The 19,177-nt window shown below is 41.5% G+C and overlaps 1 protein-coding gene across 1 annotated transcript; it reads right to left on the bottom strand.

Annotated features, from left to right (window-relative positions):
• Window positions 1-164: 164 nt before the first annotated feature.
• hoxc4a (homeobox C4a) lies at window positions 165-14,504 on the bottom strand. The gene is made up of 2 exons (XM_050065374.1): window positions 10,550-14,504; window positions 165-10,041 (listed from the first exon to the last, which is right to left on the bottom strand). Exons 1-2 carry the CDS (start codon window positions 10,983-10,985, stop codon window positions 9,683-9,685), a joined length of 795 nt encoding a protein of 264 aa, XP_049921331.1. The 5' UTR covers window positions 10,986-14,504; the 3' UTR covers window positions 165-9,682.
• Between the last annotated feature and the right edge of the window lie 4,673 nt (window positions 14,505-19,177).

Genomic DNA, 19,177 nt, shown 5'->3' with positions numbered 1-19,177 from the left:
TAATATTTACCAGAAGGGTGCCGTGGTCACGTGTGGTCCTCCTCCAATGGCAGAGCTCTGGAGTTGCAAAGTAATCCGCTGGCAACTTGGGGCGCCCGAAGAAGCTTCTGCGATATTTCTTCAGACAACATTTCTATGAGCAGCCTGCGTTTCTTTACCTAGGGATAAAAAAAATATAACGGAATATGAATAGACGCCAACAACTGTGCAATGAGTGTGTGGGTGGGAGAAAGAGGGAGATGTGTATACGGAGGAAGAGGGGGGGGGGGGGGCAGACAGAGAGATTACAATGTGTGGTGAGGAGCGTCTCATTACTGGGTGCTGATTTCTTGTAATATTGTAAATCTTTTGACGGGAGGCGTTTTGTTAGAAGGATCCGCCGCTTGCAGCTGCACAACTTTTCTGTGGTAGGTTTGATCAGATGCAACGCGACGACTTCCTGCTACAGTGGGATGCGTCTATGAGCTGGAATAATATGCTGGATAATAACGCATTATCGACCTCAACTCATTATTCCGCTGAGGCGTTTTTTACAATGTAAAATACCTAAAAATAATTTGTGTTCCGTGCGTATTTTCCCCCAATTAAACATAATGATAAATAATATGTATTCCCGTATTTCCATGCTATTATCTGCTCTATATAAGGACTCTCTGCAATAACACTGCTTTCTGCTTGCAAAAAAAATCATCCTGATTATTTTGGATAATTCAGTTTGCATCTCATTTAACTGCCCAGTATAAATCGGCGGGCTTTTCCTTTAAAATAACAGCATATGCTTATAACTGTCGGAGTGGAAGTGCAGCTTTGGCTTAATAGGATTCACGGGGAGTGGTCAAACAAAGGCTTGACAGTCATTGCCACACAAAGACAAAGGAGGCAATCATTAGAGATTTTTTTTTTTTGCCAGCGCATTTGCATTAATCAGGCATCACTGTACAGTATCAAGTGTCTGTCTGTGGCTCTGTGAGGCAACAGTCAAACACTGTGGACGTTTTGGATGGTAAACATCCCGCTCTCTGCACGGCTGCGTGGACAAAAGAGCAGGAGGGAGATGCTCAGCAGAGCCCTAATGTGCGCCTGTTTGCAGCTACAGAGCACACAGCAACTTGGGAATATTCTCATGAAGGTGCAAAGCACTTAAACAAAAATATGAATTTTGCAACTTCATTTAAAAGCACCATAATAAATATTTTTAGGGGGGGAATTATTTGTGCTAAATGCTACATCAAGTGTGGCCTAACTGAGTTACACTTTGAGAAAAAAAACATCTCATAAAACATGATTGCTTAATTTCAGTTTCAAGTGAATAAATAACTAGAATAATGAAGCCATTACTTTGAAAAATAAAATAAAATAGTGCGCCCAAAAAGCAGCCTCCCAAAAGGAGAGGCTATAATGTTAGCATATTGTGTTTGTGTGTATCAATCTTAGTTGAAGCAGGCTTTAGATATAAGTTCCTTCTGGTGTTTCACTACAACAAAGCTGTCGAGAAAACCCTCTTTAGGTGTCTCTCAGCCGTGATGGATTATGCACTCAGGGTTGCATAGCTTGGAAGAAGAGGAGCCTTCCCCCTTTTTCCGTTTCACCCCTGCTGCCACCATCACCGAGGCTTTACCTGAACCTCCAAGTCACGTCCTTGAATTATTTATTTATCTGTTTATCAGTAAATGAAATATTTTAGTTTTGAATTTCTCTTTCCGATCAGACACAATGCAGTTGGCTTATTGGTAACATGATCAACATTTAAAAAGGCTGTTAAATAGTGCTGTTATTGATAATAATTAAATTTTAAACTGAATAAAAATGCTGCACGTTTAGCTTGGAGACCTGATTTTAATTTGGCACTGAAAACAGCCACAATCTTTCCAGCCTGTCCATTAAAATGGCAGTTAGGTGCTAAATGTCTCTTCAGTAAATGTCAGCATTGGCTTATTGTAGGCCATCAGAGCTAAATAAATAGAAATTCAAATATAATGACACCTGCTTGTATCTCATTTTACACCAAAATCCACCAATAATAACAACAATCGTAGGTGTAATTATTATTATAATGATTTTATTACAATTATTTATTAACAGGTGAATTAGGCGGTGCACATCAGCCCTGACTGAAATGGGGGAAAGTAATTAAATTCGTTTTGTTTTCCTTACCTCACACCCTTGAACACACTCTCTGAATTGGAGATAGGATCTATGATATACTAGCTCAGCAAGACCATAATTTAGCTCCTCCGCGCCTCCACCACAATTCTCCGTGAACTCTGTTTGAACCGCCTCAGTGGCAATAAATCATTTTTCTCTCTCACACAAAAGCGCGCCGGTCGCTCTGGGTGTCAACCCTTTTACAATTCCTCCTTACCTTCTGCGCTCTCTCGCCTGCTGACACAAACAACCGAGGAAATCGTCGATAAACTTTTATTTTTCATACCAATAACTTACAGGGAAAAGCGGTATTGGGGGAATGGGGTGTATAGGATCTGCAGCCGCGCACATGCGCATGAATCTGCACATTGCAATCCTTGTGTGTATATTTTTTAATATTATTATTTCCTTTTTTTTCCTCCTCTAAATTATATATTCCTTACACTCAAAAACATAATTGTTTTCCAGAGCTCAACGAACGCACGGATCAGTTAATGTATTTGCAGGGGACAGAGCTGGGCAGATAAGAGGAGACTGAGAGAGAGAGCTGGGGAGAAGACGTTAATGGGCAGAGGATGCTGTCGGTTAAAACGGTGCATACAAATGGCGCTGTCTTGGCAGAGCAAGGGGAAGATTTATGGGCCCGGTGCCCTATATTGCTGTAAACAATGCAGAGTGAAATGAAAGGACTAGAGTTTGCAGACTGCACTTCATAAGTGAGGAAAAGACACACATTGTCAATTTCCCAAACAAGTCCTGACTTTTGCACGAGCGCGTGCATTAACACGGAGGATTAATTTGGGCCTGTTTAAAGCACAGCTCACTGTAAATCCCGGTGTGTCTGTGGAGAGTGCACACGAACATAAATCCTGCAGCTGCCACTGAATATCTGAAAGGGTTGCATTTGGAAATAACTTTTTCTGGAGGGGAATATGAGTATTTTCAGATTATCTATAGTCCTGAAATAAAAAATAATGCTGCAGCATAAAAACAAATTTTTGTATATTTTTCTTGTGAAATCTGAGAACAGGCTGTATTTATATTTACTATTAAAGCCACAATTTTGTTTGTTTCTCAGCTGATAACAATTGAAAATAAATGCCTGTTTGCTGTCACAACAAAATCAACATCTTCAGAAAATATTAATATCATAATACATAAAGTAGAGTCTATAGAAAGGGTGTGAGAGCGAGCACAAAAGCCAGATACCTTGCAAAAAAATGTGGACCTCAAATAATAGAGCATCTGCATTGCACTTTATATCATGGCTTTTTTCTTTTTAAATCAAAATCACCTGTGTTTTAAATTGTATACCTGAGCTGAGCCTTTTGTTTTCACATTTACATCATGCACTTTGCCTCCAACATTTCTATATCTGCTGCATCTTGGGCAAAAATATGTAACTCCAAAACCTAAATCCTGCAGCAGCTGTCCTCGGAGTGCTCAAACTATGCAGTAGAAATGCAACTGGTGGCTACACACATACACCAGAGGATCATTTCCAGTGAACAAATCAAATAAAAAAGCGCCATTTTCACTTAACCTATACATAATTGTGGATCTATAGTCTCCGGATCCCATATTCAGATCACTTTTGCTAATGAAAAGTGAATAACATAATCATAACTCAATCTAGTGACTGCCTGGGCCCCCAGTGACACCTTGAACTGAGGGGAAATGACTGTAATTTCTAAGGTCCTCAACGATGCAGCAAATAGGCTAATGAAAAATTTCTCAGCGAGGCGTTATGATGACATAAAGTATTACTGGCAAGTTTACCCAGGCCATCATTTCCTGTGTGTGATGTGGTGCTGGAGTCTACAGTGGGACATCAGAGTGTTGATCCAAGCTGCTTTGTCGTCCCCCTGCTTGAAATGTTTGCCAGCACTGACAGTAAATCATTTTAACATGTCTGATGGAGTTTTAAAATCTAGCTTTATGCAAATTCGCCTCACTCTCACACACACACACATGCAAGGAAACAAAAAAAAGAAAAGACATGGTGCATCTGCTCCCTAGAGTGAACGGATGGGAGAGAGATTTACGGATTTATGACACACCCACTGCTGGTCAATGCGAGAGAGAGAGAGGCTCTCTGTCCCTGGAAAATAGCAGCGTGACCCCTGTTTCAACTCGCAGCCTTTATGCAACTGCCATGGCTGCCGTTTAAACACACTACACCATCACAATACACCAACCCCGGAGCTTTCATCACACACCACAGTGGTTGAAGAAGACACTCACCTGAGACGAGTAGGAGAAAAAAAACGTTTACTCAGACAATAAAAGCAGGTAATAAACCACAGCACCGACACAACAGCTGATAATTTGGCTTTTGTATTTGCCTCTTGTTCAAACATTTCGATGGCTGTTTGTGTAAAGTTTTTATATCTTCCAAGAGAGAGGAGGCAGAGAGAGTGCTCGCCTGAGGTGCCCATAAATCACTGGGAGCCTGCAGCGGTGCAATGTGAGCTGAAAATCATGTGTGATTCAACAGTCTCCAGTCAGAAAAAAAAGAAACCAGTTAGGGCTGAGGAAGTGTTGAGGAATTTAAACACTGAACTTCACACACGATGTTCCTGCGAGGTGCTGAGGTTAAGAATAACTACAGCCTCTCAGTTATTGCAGCGATCACAAGCTGAGCGCCGCTGTAAACTAAATAGCTGGAGGGGAATTAAAAATCAAAAAGAGTTTGTTTTAAACTTTAAGAATGGCTCTCATTCATAAAATGGTAAAAGATGAAGCTGTAAGTCACGGATGTTATGTGGGTTTAAAGTGATCTCCTGACAGGTAAGACTATAACTTTGAAGTTAATAGATGTGAGGAATTATTTGCTTGCTTTCCTTAAATGTTACGATGACAAATATCTGTGTAAATATTAAGAAAAGCAGAAGTATGTGCGCATTGGCTTAAAGTTTAACACCAAAACACAAGACAAGGCTGACTGATGGCTGACAGACGACACAAGCTTTTGTTTAAATAATTATTTTAAATCACACATTGTGTTTACCCTCACAATAAATCCAACACAGCCTTACATGGCCGTGTTAATTAAACCACCGGCACCGCTAAGTCAACCAAAAGTCCAGGAAAAGAGAATGCCTCGTGTTTCTACTTTATACAAATCCTCAATTAGGAGAGCCTCAAACACACAAAGCGACACGTTGTCATTGTTGAGAGTGTAATGTGAGCTGCACCTGTAGCCTCGGACACATGAGGACCAGGCTGAATTATCACACACAAATGAGAGACACTCAGATTAGTTGTTTGGGTTTCAGTGTCAGCTGTTTATCTTGGAAGGCATGCTGGCGAATATTTTTCCCTCAGTGCTGGATATTTGGTCCTGGCCACACAGGAGAGACCAAAGCTGCTCACTGCATACAAATAAGAATATTAGGATAAAGTCAAGGCTGCTTGCAACAAGCAAGAAAACTGCTTTTGTCACAATAATTAGAATTATTTTGGAGCATTTTATAAAAACTGAATTATTTAGCCACAAGCTACAGAAGTTACTTTATGCCTCTGGAGTAAAAACAAAAGTTTTGGGGAAGAGTGGATGGCCAGTGGAAAGTTTGCAAGGTTTGTCTGCACTTGAAGGTCCCTGTCCATAAACTAATCACAATGACCAACTGTCCCAGTACTGTCACAATCACCTGGCTATAATTGGCAGCTCGCTTTTGAGCGGAAGTACTGACCTGAGGCCTGTTATTCTCTCAAGTCACACAGAAGTCACGTGACCTCACCCACTATTTTTTTTACTGCCTCCTGTTTTTGGAGACTTTGGGGAGAGTGTAATTAATCCCTGGGAAATGTGACACTTTTAAAGCCTGGTGCTGAAATTAATGAAATTATAATTTTATCAGTTTAATAAGAGTGTGTAACATGGGTGTAGATTTGGGGTGGGGGATACAGGGGACACGTCCCACTTAATATTCAACATGTGTGTCCACCAGCATTACAAACTTTAAAGTAGCAGAGGACTTAGACAGAACTAAAGACATTTACGCCATGAATTGATGCAGAAAACGCACAAATTGGTGCACAAGAATTCACCAGAATGCAGGATATTTAGTGTCCGATGCTTAAAAGATACTCGGCATTTTCTGAGTAACATGGGTGTGCATTGTGCATTTGTGTGCATTTGTCATTTGCATTTTGCATTTGTCTCCCAACAAGAAAAACTTTAAAGTAGCAGAGAACTTTGACAAAACTAAAGACACTTACGCCATGAATTGATGCAGAAAGGGCACAGATAGGTGCTCAAAAGATGCTCACTTTTTTCTTTTTTGGCTACAATAAAGCAAATAAATAAAAGTATAGGTGTGGCTTTCAGGGGGGACGCAGGGGGCACGTCCCCTTAACTATTTCAAAAATGGACATTTGTCCCCGCACTAGGAAAACATGAACGTAGCAGAGGTCTTTTACTTTGACCCTGGTGCAGAAAAGGCACAAAAAAATCACCAGAATGCAATATATTAAGTGTTCGGTGCTCAAAAGATGCTCACTGGAGAACCCCTGAAACCCCCTGTTGCATGTGTCCCTCCCCAATGTTAAATAAAACTTACGCTGTTCAAGAAACGTCATCACGCCTAGCATATAGAATTAAACAGTAAATAAAGTAGAGAAGCCAAACTGTGACATCTGCCTTTAACTTTTAAATAACTATCTCTAATTCTGAAAGTTACAATTATTCAGCAAAATCCTTTTATATATTCAATTATCATTGTAAAATGTGGGTAATTGCAGGTTTGATGCTCTAAATTTTCTAGCAGAGGAACCCCCCCTTTAATATGTGTCCACTCCAATACTGAAATTAAACCTACGCCCTTGTTGTGTAGCACAAAATGCCAGAAATGTAATACATTTTTTCTTTTTTTTCTCAGTAATACAGGCTCGTAAAAGGTTAAAACACGCAGACTCATAATCCCTGGGAGTCTTACAGCCTGTTATCACTGCATTAACTCTGCTGAAAGTTACCACAAATCTTTGCCAGCACGTTTTTTTTTCCAGAAGCTCCAAAAGAAAACGCGCCATGTTTGGAAGTCCCGTTGGATGCAGAGATGAGGACTTGTCCGAGAGTTCAGCACTAGTCCTGGGTCACTCTGGTTAACAAAAGGGAGCAACACACTCAGTGATGCCCCGCCGCAGGCCTCTCTATAGGCACACCGCAGAAAAATCCACAAAGAAAGCCGAGGCCAAGGGGGGACCAGCGAGGGCGCACACAGAAGGTACACGTATAGAGAGTGAGTCAGGTCACAGGGTTGGAGGGGTCGGCCATCCAGACTGAAATGAGCCTAATGGGACAGAAAATGTGTCCTCGAGGTGAACTCGGCCTTCCTCCCACTTCGCCCCCCAAACTTCAATAAAGTACCTTTTCAGCCTCGCGACATGGAGGCGACAGGGCCTAGAAAGGGATTGGAGGGATGCTGCGACTGTGGCGAGCACATTAATTTCTCTAATCTGTCCAGCAACATAAAGGCTTCTGGATTCATTTTTCAGCGCCGTCTCACCAACCATTCTACTGAAAAGCCACGTCCAGAAAAAAAAGCAGATGTTAACCGCTCGGGTCCAGTTAAAGAGTTAAAGTGCTTTATTTTAACGTCCATTTAAACCTTCACGTCTGGGCATGAGTGGTAAAGGATGCGGGCTGGTACATAATAATATTTGGTAGGATCAAAACTGGCTGTTGTCAGAGCTGTTTTCCAAAACATAACACAAAGCTCTGTAGTGCAAGATTGATGATGGAGAATACCTCTTCCCTTTGTGCTCCTTTGCCCCCCACTACGCCAGGCATTTTATAAGGCCTATTCATGTCACAATTCAATAATCTATCAAATTCTTGCGCTTCTTTGGGTTTGAGTCATGTTTGAGCTGAAGTCCTCCTGCACAGATCTGTTAAAGATGCATCTCTGCAGAATAAAAACTCAGTTAAGTGGGGAAGTTTGGGAGATATTTAGTCAAGTTGTTGTACGAGTCCAGCAGATCTTCAGTCGTAAACAGTCCTGCAGTGTGTTGGTCCTCCTGTGGACTGTGACGTCGCACTGAGACGCGCCGCTTTTTTTTTTTTTTGCTTTTTTTTTCTAAATTGTAGTTTTTTTGAATTCTCGCGAGCTGCTGCACACTCTGGAGGCAAAGTGCTCATGGGAGTGACAGCAGGTAAATATGGCAAAGTGTTTCTAGAAGCAAAGAGTAAACACACAGCATTCAGGACGCTGCTACAGAGCCTGATAACAAAGGTCAGCTAGTTTACTCCATCACCACCCCAACACCACATGACGCATTGCATTCAATCTATCTGCAACTCACAGCTTTATTTTATTTTATTTTTTTTTATTTATTTTTTTTACATTTGAAAACTCAGCCGCATGGCGCATGTGTACTATAGAAAAAGCAGAGCAACTATAGGCTACGTAGGTTACAAAATGAATAAGAATATTTTCCACAACAGTGTATAATCTCTAACACATTGCAAATGTCCTTTAAACGCATGCAGCTTTGTGTTCAAGTCAGGACGGAGGGAGCACTGGCTGAGGCAGTGCAGATGGAGTGGAGGGCCTCAGTGGCTTCTCTTTAGCGTTAATTGAATGCCCTTCAGACTGATGAGGTTGCACATAATGCACAGCGCAAACTATTTTCAGATTTTAGAAATAACTTCAGTCCATTATAAATGAGGCTTTAACACACACACACACACACACACACACAGTCTGTACACATTGCTAATAGACGCAGGACTTACAAACACAGTCTGAAAACACAGTGATTCTTGTTCCCCTCGTGAAATGTTCAAGTATTCACACATCTGTACACTTTATAAGGTGACCCCGTCAAAAAACAGAAGAGCCAAAAACAATAGCAGACCTCATCTTGCCTAAAATGAAGTTCGACCAAACGTGTATAAAACTAGTAGACACTCACTGTTTTATTGACCAATATGATTAGCACAAGTACACTACACTCCGTTTATTGCATTTCACAATAATCTGCTTTTTAACGGTCTAAACACAACATCAACACCACAAAACTAAATTGTAAATCAAAAAGAAATTCCTGTTTCTGAAATACACGAGGTAATTCACACATTGTTATTATCCAAAACATACAAGTTCAAGATCAATGGTGTGTTCCAGCTTCTTTTTTTTCTTTATACCAAAAATAACTATTATTATATTGATTTCCTTCCAGTGTTGTTTGAAATAAATAGATTGTGCATTTCACCTTGGGCAGCAGGGCAAAAAGAATGGCCCACAATAACATTTTGATAAAATGTATATTTTTTCTACTTTTTTTTCCTTCATTCAAAACATTTTTTTTTAATAAAAAACATCATTTTTTTTAATTGAGCTTCAAATAAATTAAACCCTGTGTGTCACGTAAAAATAATTCATCGGTATTCGCAGTAATCCATGCTATATAACATGCATTTTATATAACTTTGGACTTAAAGGAAACCGCACAAGATAGCTACGAAAACAAAATATATAATTGTTCTATAAATAACCAGTTCTTTTTCTACCCCCGATGGTGGCTCGTGGTTTTATAACCTGGTAATATCCTCGCCATGCTGTGCTCCGGTGAGTTCGTCGGGGGCCCCAGTGTTAGTGGCCGAGGCAGCGGCAACAGCGCCGGCTGCTGAGCTTGTGTTGGACCCGGAGGAGGAAGAGGATCTCACTTTGGTGTTCGGGAGCCTGTGATCCTTTTTCCATTTCATCCTGCGGTTTTGAAACCAGATTTTAATCTGTCGCTCGGAGAGAACCAGGGTGTGGGCGATCTCGATGCGCCTCCGCCGAGTTAAATATCGGTTATAGTGGAATTCCTTCTCCAATTCTAAGACTTGCTGCCGGGTGTATGCTGTCCTAGACCGCTTGGGCTCCGTCCCATTGTAACCCGAGTTCACTGGAAAGAGGAGAAGTGGAGAGAGAAAGGGAGACAGAGAAGGGAGGAAAGGAGGGGTAAACAAGAATGGCCTCAACTGAGATATGGCTGGAAAGATTTATTGGATATGAATGTTTAGCTGTTTGAGAAATTTAAATGGGAAGTTAAGAACTTCTCAGGGTAATGAGAGGACACTCACATCCAACTATGAGCTAAATTATTAATGCAAGATTACAAAGCTCAATTTTTTTCTTATTCATTTCTCCCCCTCTCTCTATCGCGCAATACATAACAGCAGAAGCCACATGGTGATACGGCTGCCCTGAGTATACCTCGGCTATAAAATTTATGGTGGGTGTAATTACCAATGCCGAGTCGTAAATCCGCCTCAATTGTGCCATTTCAAAGGCTTCCCTGCTATCGGAGCAGGGGCTGGCAACGAGATGGGAGTCAGAGGGACTGATAAAGGGAGGGAAAGGGAGAGAGGAGCATGAGGAGTGCAGGGAACATAAACACACAAGTTGCCTACCAGTGCTGACGTGAATTTTCTTCATCCATGGGTACACCACGGGCTGCTTGGAGGAGGCTGTGCTGTTTGGATGCTCCGGGGTAGCTTGGTTGCAGGCGGAGGTTGCGGCCGGTGGGGTGGCGGGGGACATGGACAACTGTGGGGTTTCACATGATGCAGGCTGCCCTTTCCCTGTCAGCAGGTGCGCAGAATGGGGTACTCCATGTCCCCTTGGCGTGTCAGGTTCAGGGATGCTTGCACAGTTATACTGGCGCTCTTGGTAGCTCGCCCGCGGAGGATATAACTCCTGATGGTGATGCTGGAAGCCAGTGTCCCTTGCGCGGCTGTAATATTCTGGACTATGCTCAGGGATGTAGTTATTTTGCGAATATTCCTCGCATGGAGGAAATTTCGGATCAATGTAGTTAGACTCCATCAAATACGAGCTCATGATCATTAATTTCTGGAGTGGAAAATAATTTTTCTAGCTTTGTCGTTTTTCTGCTCCATAAAGCCCTCCTACTTGCGAGCAGCCCTGTAAAGTTACTTTTACCACGTGACCCAATGGCCCAATAGCAGAGTAAGAGGTAGTTCCCGGATAAGGAACCAGAGGTATTTAGCATACCTACAGTCGCCATTGTGGGCACAAATCTCTCTCTCTCTCTCTCCCACTATCTCTCTCCCTCTCTCACTCTTTCATCCCCCCTCCCTCTCTCTCTGGTTGTGTTACCAAGGCAATTGATCTTGGGGACAAAACTAGTAGCTAGTTGCTGACCAAGGAAAAAATAAAACAGGCAAAATCCACTGGTCTCAATTATTCAAAGGGACAATAGGTGATTCGCCAAGGATAAGGTACAACAATAGCAAACCAATCATTTTGTTAGTCTGCACGCCTTTATATAAAGGTTATCTGCTAATTAATGAAGGCACAGTCTTCACCAACTGCACTTCAGCTGTGAAACAGATTACGCTCCATTAATACACTTAAGAATTAGAGCTGCATCAGTTTTGTAGAGATGATATTCGCTGAAAGCACTAATATCTAATAGGTTTGTTGTGACTCTATAAATGTCAGAGAGGACTGGAGTCTGCGTGGAGGTGTGGTTGATTTTTTTAAAGTAGGCCTGATAATTTATAATGTGTGAGAAAGGTGGACAGGAGGAGTCAGGCTGCTTAAACAAAAGCCTTCATTCAATCATGAGAAATTTGTCTGTTTTCAGATGATGTACTTTTTCTCCCGGGCTATTCATTAAAAAGGCTCAGGCTCAGAGTTTTAATTGAAAAGTCATAAAAGGATAACATTAAAAATGGTCCTGATTGGAGCTGTCAGGCATAGAAGCTGCTTTGTATGTCACAGCTGGCAGGTGCAGGTTACTCTATAGTAAAACAAGTAAAATGATAAGAATAAAGAAAAGCATAGGTGTAGATTTCAGGGGGGATGCAGGGGGCACGACCCCTTAAATAGTTTTTTAAAAATGTGCATTTGTCACCCCCTCAAAACATGAAAGTAGCAGAGGTCTTTTATTTTGACTAAATCAAAGATATTTACATAAATTGATGCAGAAAAGGCACACATATTTGCAAGATATTAAGTGTTAAGTGCTCAAAAGATGCTCAGAATTGTCTGTGTAACATGGGTGTAGATTTTGGGGGGGATTCCGACACCTCCCCCCTTTAATACAACAAAAACTTTAAAGTAGCAGAGGTCTTTGACAAAACTTAAAACATTTACACCATTAATTGATGCAGAAAAGGTACAAATTGGTGCACAAAAATTCACCAGAATACAGGATATTATGTGTCTGGTGCTCAAAAGATGCACAAAAATTTCTGTATAACATGGGCGTAGATTTTGGGGGGGATTCAGGGGACATATCTCCCTTAATATTTAGAACATGTGCATTTTTTCCCCCACTAATACAAACTTTAAAGTAGCACAGGTCTTCGACAGAACTGAAGACATTTACGCCATTAATTGGTGCAGAAAAGGCACAAATCGGTGCACAAGAATTGATTAAAATGCAGGATATTAAGTGTTCGCTGCGCAGAAGATGCTCAAAATTTTCTGGTGGAGGACTACTGAAACTTCCTGTTGCATTTGTGTCCCTCCCCACTGTTGAAACAAAACCTGCGCTGCTCAAGAAAAGTCATGGCGGCCCTGTGTAAAACAGTAAATAAAGTAGAACAGCCAAACTGTAACACCTGCCTTTAACTTTTAATAACAATGTCTAACTCTGAAAGTTACAATTATTCAGCAAACGCCTTTGATATGTTCAAATGTCACTGTGTACTAGAGTAGAGACATGTCATTGACCACAGACCACCTGTGAAACACGACAATAATGTCATCACAAACCACACAACACAGCTCAATCCTATCTGTGAAACCACACACCAGCCTGCACCACTGTGCACACAGCAGCGTCATCGTGATGTCACAGACCAGTCAGCAGGGGAGCACAACCACAGTGGAGCTACAGAGCACCAGTATCATTATGCTATCACAGGCCAGAGGGTCTCAGAACATTATGACCTGCTGGCTTTAACTGCACGGGAGTCACATTGTGTCACAGAGATGTTAAATCTGGTGGTTGCAGACCGGAGAGTAAGAGCACTTTGGAGTGGCTGTGCTCCCTCACATCAAACTAAAGAGCCCTCCCACATGCAGAGCAGCCCTGCAACACCAAATACAACTGGAATCACAGCAGTGGTCAAATTCTTTAATACTGCTAAAGCTTTGTCTGACAGAAATACTGCTCCTGGCTTTATTCTTCCTTCTCCTTGTGGCTTATTGTTTTAACAACATTAAAAAAGTCCTCTTTTTCTTGTAAGGCTGTTGTGACCTTTGTTAGGGCCTCAGATAAAAATGTGGATGAGCTACAACCCATGTTTTATGACAAAAAATGCTGAGAGGAAGAATTTAAAGAATGCCGTTGTACCTATATGTACTACAGAAATAAATGCAACTGATGTGTAAACAAAGACATGCACAACACCCTGTACACTGTTTGCTCTGAACTCTTTTAAATATACATCCAGAGTTAAAATAGTAATAAAATGACAGTATTATTTCAGTCATGCTGCCTCCAAATGTTACAAGCTATTCCTGGCTGCAGCGCTGACCATCAGCCACATTACTGGAGGTCTGCTGCTATATTGTAAACTGATCCCGGCTGGCTGTGTAAACTTGTCATGTGCTGTATGCTTCCCATTCTTATCTCAGAGTCAGCTGTGGACAAAGAGGGAGAGAAGTTAACTCCCTAATAGCTCAGCAACCTCTAGATATTTTTTCACCTCTTCTTCCCTTATTATTCGGATAGTTGTGGAGTCATCAACAGCCAAAATTACTAGTAGGAAAAATACTATAATAATAATAATGATAATAATAATAATACAAGCCATAAGCTCACTTGAAGACACATTAAGCCTGAGCAGAAGAAGCAGAGTCAATCTATGGAGGTCAAAAGCTCCAGATTGCGAGTGATCGCATGTGTCTATTTCCACAGCAATAATTACATAATATGGTTAAAAAGGAGACGTGAAATGGCATCTCTGGCTGTCCTGTTTGCACAGAATGCGCACGACATTTCTATTACCGCTCGCGAGGATGTTAGAGGCGTTTTATAGAGCAATAAAAGCCGTAAATCAGTCACTTTTAAACGACCCCTGGTTCCTAACGTGTTTTACAGGGTCTGACACAGTAGTAGCCGCACACTGCACACATGGGTTTGCTCTCTGTGGCCTACCTACACAATCTACGGCTGTCTGGACTATGAATACACTTTGTGACAATGTTATTGCATTGCTAGTGCCTGGATGTAGGCTGTGTGTGTATATCACTGATGCTTGTATATGCAATAGCAGGAAGACGAGGAGGAGGGGGTGAAAAGGGTGCCAGAGAGACGTGAAGAGGAGTAGAGGCAGAAGCATCCTTTGGGGCTGGCGTGGTATTTCAGTTGCCCATGTATTCCTGTAGAGACGTATTTGCGATTGTTTGTACTCCACACAAATTCGGTTCTACAGGGTACATATAGACAACTAATGTGTTTTAGGTTAGACACTTGCAAAGGTGATGTCTCAGGCAAAGCCTCTATGCAAGCAGGTCATCGTGTCTGAAGAGTATAGTGTCATAGCAAATACTCAGAGTAGAAATGCTGCACAATTTATCACAAAAAACGTGCGCTCTGCTCTTGAAGAAAAAAACGACTTTAGCATATTTTCTGCAAAAAAACAAAACATATGCATGCACACACAAGCGCGTCGTGCGCAAAGGACAAGAGGGTCTCTTTTCTTAGCATTCAACCTCTGCCTTTGAGGTAGCTGCTATATGAATATTCAGTCACAAACACGGAGGATACAAAGGGACGGCGTGACAGCACAGATGAAAAATAAGTTTCTATTGTTCCCAACCATTTCTTCTGCTCGCTATTACCATACTGACCGCTCGGTAACCTTTCTTCCTGCCACTCTGGAAGCTAATGAGAAAAGCCTCGGATGAAAAATGCAATATCAGACATGTGACCCGTTTCGGGGGGTTATTAAAAACAGCAAACATGCTCAGATTGTGAATCAATGGAATTGATTACAGTGGAAATGCACAGGGGGGTTCAAAGCACTGTCAAAAAACATCTCAATCTACATATTTCTCCGCGTGTATCAATTTCATAGGTTTTTTTATTGAAGAACAAAGCATCCCTTGGAAGTAACACACAACAAAAAATCTAACTCATGTTCATTTGGCTTATGCTCGCCTAAATCCACGCTGTTTGTTGTGCGCCCAGCCAGTGTGAAGGAGCTGCACGCACACTACATACTCCCTCTCGCCCCATGCGCTCTGGCGGACGCATTTTAATATTAGTTAGACAGCCTGACCCGCGTTTCACCCCTCGCGTTTGACTGGTTCCAATAGTTCACTGCCAAGGATTATTGATGGAGAGACAGCAATGAATTCTTTCTCCCCACAAATGGCTTTCAGATCGTGCACCTAGTTCAATAACTAGTTATAATGTAGAAGTACAAAAAATGAGGCCCTCAGGCGGACTAATTTGATGTTTCATTTGTTCATTTGAGAAATTGTTAAGCTTTCTCCTCTTGCTCCCCCCCTCTACTGCAAAATAACACTCGTACAAGCGTGTTCACACATGTACGTATGTAAACAAAATAAATCTGCGCGAAACTATGTGGAGGTTGCGTCCATGCATGGCGTGTTTTTAATTTGGTGGCCGGCAGCACCTGACCTGGATGCAGACAGTGGTGCAGCAATATTCCGCTCCCTCCTGAAAACGGTTACGATGCGCTTTTAATCAAACCCTTAACCTAATAGCCTTTGCACGTTTACTCTCCCCAGGTGTAATAACGTTAAGCCGGATCGTCCAGTTAAAATAAAAAGTTTTTAATGAAGTGCAGACAGACTGGAGACTAGTTGGATATGAATACCCTCTAACAGCAGCAGCCAGGGGAGCAGAGGTGGTGTTAGATACTGGATGCCCCAAAGAAACCATTGGTTGGTTTTGCAGTTCATTATGGCAGTGTTGTGCTTCATTAGACTCACACTGCAGCGTTAAATCCAGCTCACCTGTGCAACAAGAGCGCAACTTTTCTGGCTATTAACTAGGCCCAAGTAGTTTGCAGGAGGACAGTAATTCGAGCTTAAGTGGTAGTTTTCTGTTTAAGCACCCTGATACTGGAGATTGAAAAAAAAAATAGAAACGTTAGCAGGCTGCAGAGTTGAGCAGTTAAACCGCAGTCCTGCTATGAGCACAGGTTCGTTAAGAGTGCAAGCATCAGTACTGTGGTGTCAGTGGAGCCAGCTGTTTGCCTACAGCTAAATAACAAGCTCCACGAAGTGTCACATCTCTTGACTAAAGCCAGGTGGAAAGGCGTGGGGCGATGGATAACACTTACTGATAACTCCACGGTCCCACTCATTTTGACCCGATGAACTGTCTGGAAAAAAGAAAGAAAACGAAAATTAGATCAAGAAGAGTTTCCTTTAAATAAAAACAAATTTGCATCCAAGCTGGAAAATTAAAATTCCTAACAGTGAAGCCCAAATTGTACTCTTTGTTGGATTAATATTTACGCGTAAAAACAGATATATTATTTCAATAAAATACCCACTGACCATCCCTTAAATTAATTGTGCAAGTATTTGTAAAGTCAAACAAATCAGGCGTGCAACTCTAAAATGAATGAGTGCATTGTGTGCACCATATTTCGTTTTTGCTCCATTTAAAATTGCCAACCCACCGTACAAATAATACTCAGAAATAAAAAATGAATCAAATGAAATTATGAGCAACAAATGATAGAAAATAATCGAAAAGCCACGCGAATTTATTTCAGCCAAAACATTTTTTTCTCCCCTTACAGGTTTCCTACAGTTAATCTCTCAGCGTTCAAACACAGAAGCGAAGCGTTTTGATATGTTGCGTTATTATTTCATCTTAATGATCCTTCAGTTTGTCCCACTGCGTCTGATCTCCTCTGTTATCTAGCCCTAATTGAAGGGAGGCATGCCCTAGAAAAAGCTTTGACATGTGTGGGCTCCTGCAGAACTGGGACCGAGGACAGAAAAATTTAGGACGGGTCATTTTCAGACAGTAAAAGTAAATTTACAAGCATTTTGGTATTTCCTTGGGCAAATGTGCTATGAATAGAAATCCCTGGACTTCAGCGCGCCTGAATTATGGCGAACAGTCAATAAAAAAAATCACGACTTTGTCTTCACATTGTAAATAAATTCTGGCTGTACTCGAGAACGATGTAATGGGACTTTATGGTTCTTATTTGGGCTGCAGACAAAGGGAAGTCTGTGCTCACCCGGAAATGACCTCCGTGGATTGAATGATGACAGTGTCAGCTCCACAGGTCAGAGAAAGGGATACAACAGCACAGGACATGGCAGTGAAAACGGATGTTTGGACTGTTTCACTTTTACTGGAGTGATATCAGATTGTTCGGAGCTGGAGTTGCTGATTTTTAACAACAGGCTTGTTTCAAACTTCCTCTCAGGATGCAATCACTGCAAAATTAGAGGAATAAAATAATTTCGATCATAATAAAAAGTCTTGCAACCTGTGTGAAGATGCCACATCACACACTGAATTTGTTTCTAATTTATTGGGGAGGATAAAATATTTTATGTGTTGCTTTTTAAGTGAAATAACTCTTTTCTTTATTTTAGTTTGGGAGGCTATGGGGATAATTTTACTCCTCTGATAACAGCAAATATGACATTACAACTGCTCCAAAAATAGGGAGAAACAGAATAAAATCATGGCATGAAAAGAGCACTGATCGATGCCCTTACGTGGACACGTTGCCCCCACAGTGTGTCACCCACCCAGGAGCGTGTTACACAGTGCCCCCTATTGGAAGTGTATAATTGCCCACCCTGCATACCTGAAAACAAACCCTGCACACACTGAGAAAGTGATCCTGATTCTTTAAAGTTAAAAACACCACAGCAAAGACTGTGTCGTCATCGTGTCACATACATGAAGGTGCACAGATTTTATAACATGTGAACCTGAAGCGTGGGAACTCCTAATTTAGATGAGAGTTAAATCATGTTTATCTATCAGAACTGAATTCCTGCATCAGCCTGTGATGCTGCATCATGCACACCCCTGTTGCATCTTGCTCTGTCAGCTGAGCTGCACTCATCCACACAAGCCTTGATATCAAAATGAGCCATTTGCACTTCCGCACATTGATTAAGAAAGGACCCTTATTTCCAGGCTGAGCTGCTTCCTAAGACATATGGCCAATTAAATGATGTGTCCTATAGAGCAACAGAAAATTATCGAGCTTATAAGATCACATCGCCTCATCAGTCTCCAAACTTATCAATGCAGTAATATCTGCCCCTGCAGTGAGGGCACACAAAAAAACAAATATTCCTCTACTGTGCCAAAAAGGTGCATTTTTTTTAATAAACCATGCAACAGTCACACACTCACAGTTTCCCACAGGCTTTAAAGTTGGATGCCATAATTACACTGCAAAGTGCCTTTGAATCAAATCTGTCTCTTGGCCCAGACATGACCCTAAAAACAACAGGAGCTCAGGAGGACAAACACTAACCTCATGTCAAGGTGACACGGTGAGATGAAGCATTTTAATCATCAGGTTTTGTGTTTTATAGCTTTAATGGTGCAGTATTTCAACTAAGACAACAGTTCAGCATCACAGAGAACTAAAGTCACATTTTGCTCTGAACACATTGTTTCAGTTACAGAAGCTGCAGCTCTGAACCAAACTATGAGACTCTATGAAATAAACAGGCATACAGGTACAAGAGAGAGGGTCAGTGTGTGTATGTTAGAGAGACAGACAGACAGACAGACAGACAGAGAGGGTGGGGTGGGGTGGATGGTGAAGCTGGACGCCAGATGATTTTTGCTAGTTTTGATTTTTCATTTTCCTCACAGTCACCTCTTAAATATTTGTCTATTCCCATACTGACAGGATTAACATGCAAAACACACTGTTGAATGAAACGGACTGCCTCTGTGTCTCAGATGTGTTGACAGGCATTAAAACATCCGGTTTTTGCTTTTAATTTCCCGAGATTAAAATCTGGTGCTAATATAAATATGATGCTGCGAAAAAAATAATAATAACCCTCATAATAACCCAATAATC

The sequence above is a fragment of the Epinephelus moara genome, chromosome 16 (assembly GCF_006386435.1).
Source record: "Epinephelus moara isolate mb chromosome 16, YSFRI_EMoa_1.0, whole genome shotgun sequence".
In the NCBI taxonomy this organism is placed as follows: Eukaryota; Metazoa; Chordata; class Actinopteri; order Perciformes; family Serranidae; genus Epinephelus; species Epinephelus moara.
This window is presented reverse-complemented; position numbering and strand designations above follow the sequence as displayed.

Coding starts and splice junctions, on each gene's coding strand:
- hoxc4a (XM_050065374.1), bottom strand. CDS start 10,985: ATGATCATGAGCTCGTATTTGATGGAGTCTAACTACATTGATCCGAAA. Junction 10,042..10,549: donor GAAAATTCACGTCAGCACTG/GTAGGCAACTTG, acceptor TCCTCTTTCCAG/TGAACTCGGGTTACAATGGG.